This window comes from Phalaenopsis equestris, unplaced genomic scaffold (assembly GCF_001263595.1).
Source record: "Phalaenopsis equestris unplaced genomic scaffold, ASM126359v1 Scaffold000036, whole genome shotgun sequence".
Taxonomy (NCBI): Eukaryota; Viridiplantae; Streptophyta; class Magnoliopsida; order Asparagales; family Orchidaceae; genus Phalaenopsis; species Phalaenopsis equestris.
In genome coordinates this window covers 3,515,010-3,520,582 of record NW_018164478.1, presented here as the reverse complement: position 1 = coordinate 3,520,582, position 5,573 = coordinate 3,515,010, and the positions used below count along the sequence as shown (strand labels likewise).

Genomic DNA, 5,573 nt, shown 5'->3' with positions numbered 1-5,573 from the left:
AGTGCTTACTGCCGCTCAATTGATTAACAAGATGCTCTCAAGAGTGCTGAAGTGGAAGTTTCATTGTCAAATATTGAAAGGAGACAATAGTGAGATCCTTTCATTGAAGGTATTTGGATGTGTATGCTTTGTGAAATGCACCTGACCATCTGTAGGGAAGTCGGATCCCATAGCTATTGAATGTGTGTCATTGGGGTATTCTGCTACTCAGAAGAGTTGTGTCCGTTGGAGTCTGATTGAGAAGAGATTATTTATGAGTATGAATGTGTCATTAGAGAGTTTGAACCATACTACAATCTGAAGGTGAATTTACCTTTCAATGACTCAACATACACTAAAGATATGAGACAAGAGAGAGTAAATAGTAGTGGTGATAGAGAGGTTCAAGTGGGGGCAATGCCATGTTCTGTGATGTAGGATGAATCAACTGAGGAGACAAAAATCGAGGAGATTAAACCCATAAGTGGTGGGATTTAGGTTGCATGTGAGTTAATGGTGTATGCATAAAGGAAGAAACAAACTGATGGAATCGAGCCTACAGTGCCAACAAGTCCTTTTTTTCAGTCTTCCCCAACTCTCGAGACACCTACATCATATACTTTTGATTCAAATCTACCCCCCCCCCCCCCCCCCCCCCCCCCCCCCCCCAAAACGTTAAGGAAGACCTCTCGCAGCTATGTGGAACATCCTCCTAATCCTTTTGGGTGTTAACTTGACATTGAAAATTTTATTTCTTATTCTAACATCTCACCTTAGCATTGAGCATTCATTGCATCATTGGACTTTGTCTCTATACCTAAGTATTGGCAAGTTTCTAAAGAGGACCCCAAGTGAAAAGTGGCGTTGCATGAAGAGCTTAAAGCTCTTGATAATAACCGAACATAGAAGATTGTACCACTATCACCATGGAAGAAGGCAGTTGCATGCAAATGGATCTTCACGGTAAAGCAAACTCCAAAATGGAAGTTTGAGAGGTACAAAGCATGATTAGTGACAAAAGGGTATAATCAGAATTATAGTATTAACTACGATTTAACCTTTGCACCAGTTGTAAAGATAAGCATGGTGATGATATTGTCTTCTCTGGCGGTGAATAGTAGATGGAGACTCCACTAACTGGATGTAGATAATGTTTTTCTTTATAGGAGCCTACTGAAGGAGCTATATATAGAGATAGCACCATGATTCATTACATCCTAGACAGTGGGCAAGGTGTGTAGGATAAGGAAGTCACTATATGGCTTGAAGCAGTTTCCTCAAGCCTAGTTTGACAAGTTTAGAATGACTATGGTTGGCATGAGTTATCATCAGATCAATGCAGACCACAGTGTTCTTTCGACAACATGAAAGTCACACTATCATACTTGTTATCACTGTTGATGTTGATGTAGAGATTGGTCAACTGAAGTAAATATTGGGAAAGCAGTCTCCTCGAGCCTAATTTGACAAGTTTAGAATGACTATGGTTAGCACGAGTTGTCATCAGATCAATGCAGACCACACAGTGTTCTTTCGACAACATGAAAGTCATACTACCATACTTGCTGTGTATGTGGATGACATAATTATCGCTGGTGATGTTGAGGTAGAGATTGGTCAACTGAAGGAAATATTGGGAAAGTAATTTGAGGTAAAGGATCTCAGACAACTCATATACTTTATTGGGATCGAAGTGACCCATGGACCTAAGGGGATAGTTCTATTCATAAGAAAATATGTACTAGATCTTCTCACGGAGACAAGTATGCCAAGGTGCAAACCCGCAGTCTCTCCAATTGATCAGCAGTTTAAGCTCAACACAGAGACAAGTGAAGCAATTGATCATGAGAGGTAACAAAGGTGGGTAGCCTCATCTAGCTATGCCACACTCGACCAGATATTTCTTTTACAGTAATTTTGGTGAGCCGCTACATGAATGATCCAAGGAAGGGTCATATGGATATAGTATATCATATTTAAAGGTATTTGAGGAGTGCACCAGAGAAATGGTTGATATTCAGAAAGAATGAACATGTAGAAATTAAGGGCTTTTGTGATTATGACTGGACAAGTTGTGCTAATGCAGACGATCCACATTAGGATACTGCGTGTTTGTGGATGGCAACTTAGTCTCGTGGAAGAGCAAGAAACAGTCAGTTGTAGCAAGATTAACAACAGAGGCATAATATAGGGACATGGCATTGGGAGTTGCTAAGATGATGTGGTTGAAAATGTGGTTGAAAGCCTTGTTAGTTGAACTCAAAGTGGATCGGGGAACTTAAATGAAGCTATGGTGTGACAACTGCATTGCTAACGATCTGGTGCAACGTGATTGAACTAAACATGTGAAGGATATGTTCTCCATCAAGGAAAAGCTAGAGCTAAGTCATGTAGCCACTAGAGAGCAAGTGGTTGACTACCAAACCAAAGGACTTGGCTCATTAGATTTGTCGAGATTATGTGACAAGATGGGCTAATTGAATACTTTTGCCCAATCTTAAGAGGGAGTGTTGGCATTTATATCTAATGTAGTCCTATTTGTAAACAAATTAAATCTAAGAATTTATTTGTAAATGTTGTAACTCGTAAGACTGTATATAAGCTCGTCATCAATAAAATGAATGAAATTTTTTATTTTATTATTTATCTATTTATTTTGAGTAGCAATTTCTATTAATCTTATCGTAAGCTTCCTCTAAATTAATAAAAATCATATTTGGATCCTCCTTACTCTCTATGTACTTCTCCATCAAACCTAAATAAGATGCAAAATAAGATGCCAAATAAGATGGACACGCATTTTGAGAAGAATCAGTTATTTACGTTTTTTCTTTCCCTTCCTCAACCCATTTAGTAATTTATTCTTCACCAATCCAAAATCTTAAACTGGGATATGGTGGGATTTTGTACAGTATTGGTGAGGACGTTAGCTTATGTACAAGTTTTGTTTGACTGTAAAACAAGCACAAAAGATGCCAAATATGGACAACTGTTATTTGTGAGAATGAATTCATCTTCTTGCTCTAAATCACAGTGCCAACAACAGCAGGAATTGCAGATGCAGATGCGGATGGACAGAAGTCGGGTCATCTGGGGGAGAAGATTGTAGCCAATCCCTTGTCTACAACCAATTGAATCGGAGAGCCATAAGCCATTAGATCCGCTTCTTTACCACGCACGCCAGTACCATCCCCCCTTGCAATGACTTCACCATCGACATCAATGATGCCTCCTTTTGTGGGGTTCTCCACACGGTTGCCAGGAACCAACCGAAATGCTTTCACCTGAAGGAGTAACATGAATGTCCATCCTTTAAAAAAATTTAGCTATGAGAGTAAGAAGGAAATGGCAGCTTTAGATTGGGTTACTTACTTTGAGATAAATCACATATGGCGACTTAACATGGGTTCCATCACTCATCTTCTTCAATAAAGATATAAGGGTAGCTTTTGCACAGTCCTTCAGAATAGCCAAGTCAAGGAACCCATCCGAAAACTGTAAAGCAAAACAGCAATGTCATGAAAATGCAAGCAAAGAGTAGACATAAACACACACACAGACAAATACATAGAGAGGAAAAAAGAGAGAATCTATATAAAGAATCCAATGAGATATTAAATAACATGAGAGAGTCGAGTGGTACCTTGGCTTCAGGTGCGGGTTTAGCATCTTCTCCAATCCAGGGAACATTGAATAGTGAAACAGATATGAAGGGGCCTTCAAGAAATCTCCAATCTGAATGATCAAAACAATCCGTGGGGCCCTGGTAACCACCATGCAACACTTCAGCACTGTTACATCCTTGTGCCTTGGAGGTATTCATGCTCCCTCTATCCTTTACTTCTTCCCCATAGAATTCGTGCCCCGGAGCAGGTACAAACTCAACTCGCCCATGATACTTGCGCAACTTCATGGTTCTTATAAAACACTGGAACAAACGCACCACTAACAATAAGCCATCACAGTAGATAACTTTTAACTCAAATATGATAGTTTGAAAATCATGCAAGCATATTAAAAGACAAAAATAGTGTACATGGGCTTTAATAAACACGTCAATCCCCAAATCTGGCAGTAAAATGTTTCGCACACAGTAACGAGCAAACTTGTAAGCATATGCTTCAATAAATTTTAATTAAACGTTTAAATCTAATGTCTGAGAGTACCACACAAACTAAAATTGAAATAAAATCAAGCTTTATTTTAAAAATTGTTCAGCTCTTGTAAGGAATGCAAACTTTTTTTTTAAGGTTACACATTAACACAACCTCAAGTGGATCCCTTTGTTTAAAGGGCAAGATTGCAAGTTCAACTTAGCAGCTTTTATTCCCTTCATTATGAGAACTAAAATTGACGAGACTAATGCTGTTAAAAACATTCAAGCAGTGACTATTAACCAAATTATAAATGAATGATTCTGGTTCATACCCTCGGTCTAACACAATTAGTTTTTCATTAAAGGCTGAGAACTAAACGCTCTCAAACAAGCTCTACAAAAGTCATTTTGTTATTCATTTATATATGGCATTCTGAGATCCATATAAAAAAAATCATCTGAAAATGAAAGCTTTTTAACATCAGTATGTTGATGAAGTACAATCTTAAATGCAATTTTTCTATTGACTTGTTCATCTCCATATGGGGAAAAAGTATACATGATCTACAATGTAAAGGGGGCTAAAAAACTTAAAACTATGAACCCCTATGAAGAACATGTTCATTACAAATCATAATTGAGGGGGTCCACATCTTAAATCAAGATTTTTACATTATGAATCCAAGTTATACAAACAGTCTTGCTCTTAACGATAATTATCTTAATAAAAAATCTAAAGCCTGTTATGAAAAATCTTAATCAGATGTGATTCTATTTCATCACTGAAATGTTTTGATATCTTTCAATTTTCTTACAATATTGTAATAGCAAATAGATTCAGTAACCCCTGCTAAAAAGAGTAGAGAATTGATCCAGCTACAAAGGATACTCACTTTAACCCCAATCAAATTCAACTTTCTTCTATGTTGTTTTAATGATTCTTTGTTGTATTTTATGTCGGTTCATCTTAATCACTCTTTTTACAATCATTTTGTAATTTTTACATTTCTTTACTAAGAAGTATTCACGCAATTTTCCATTAAAAACTAAATAACAGTTGGTAACAAAATTTTGAGGATAAATCTAGGTGTCAAAGATTATTATGTTGGATAGCTTCAAATCTAAATTTTGACTAATTTAGAATTAAAATGTATTTTCTAACTCCTATAAATAAAATGCACGGGCTTTGGGCTACGTGCAAAGATGGCCAATATGAGGATCTAAAAAATTTTTCCCTTGTTGCTAGGTTTGTTTCTACAATTAAGAAAAAGAAAATTTTGAGAGAATTTATATATGTGTGTGTGTGCGCGCGCGCGCGCGTGCGTGTGCGTCAATATGAGGATCTAAAAAATTTTTCCCTTGTTGCTAGGTTTGTTTCTACAATTAAGAAAAAGAAAATTTTGAGAGAATTTATATATGCGTGTGTGCGCGCGCGCGCGCGCGTGCGTGTGCGTGCGTGCGTGTGTGTGTGAGCCGTATACCCCGGCATGTTGGTTGG

At 37.4% G+C, this 5,573-nt stretch overlaps 1 protein-coding gene across 2 annotated transcripts in view; it reads right to left on the bottom strand.

Annotated features, from left to right (window-relative positions):
• Nucleotides 1–2,788: 2,788 nt before the first annotated feature.
• LOC110018855 (sphingosine kinase 1-like) overlaps nucleotides 2,789–5,573 on the bottom strand; it is an 11,713-nt gene continuing 8,928 nt past the window's right edge. The window contains exons 8-10 of one of the 2 annotated variants that reach the window (XM_020716315.1): nucleotides 3,623–3,907; nucleotides 3,352–3,474; nucleotides 2,789–3,263 (exon numbers count right to left, since the gene is read on the bottom strand). In XM_020716315.1, the coding sequence (XP_020571974.1) occupies nucleotides 3,066–3,263; nucleotides 3,352–3,474; nucleotides 3,623–3,907 (606 nt within the window). In that variant the 3' untranslated portion in view covers nucleotides 2,789–3,065. The remainder of the gene's footprint in view (nucleotides 3,264–3,351; nucleotides 3,475–3,622; nucleotides 3,908–5,573) is intronic. The other variant, XM_020716316.1, reaches the window with a different exon arrangement.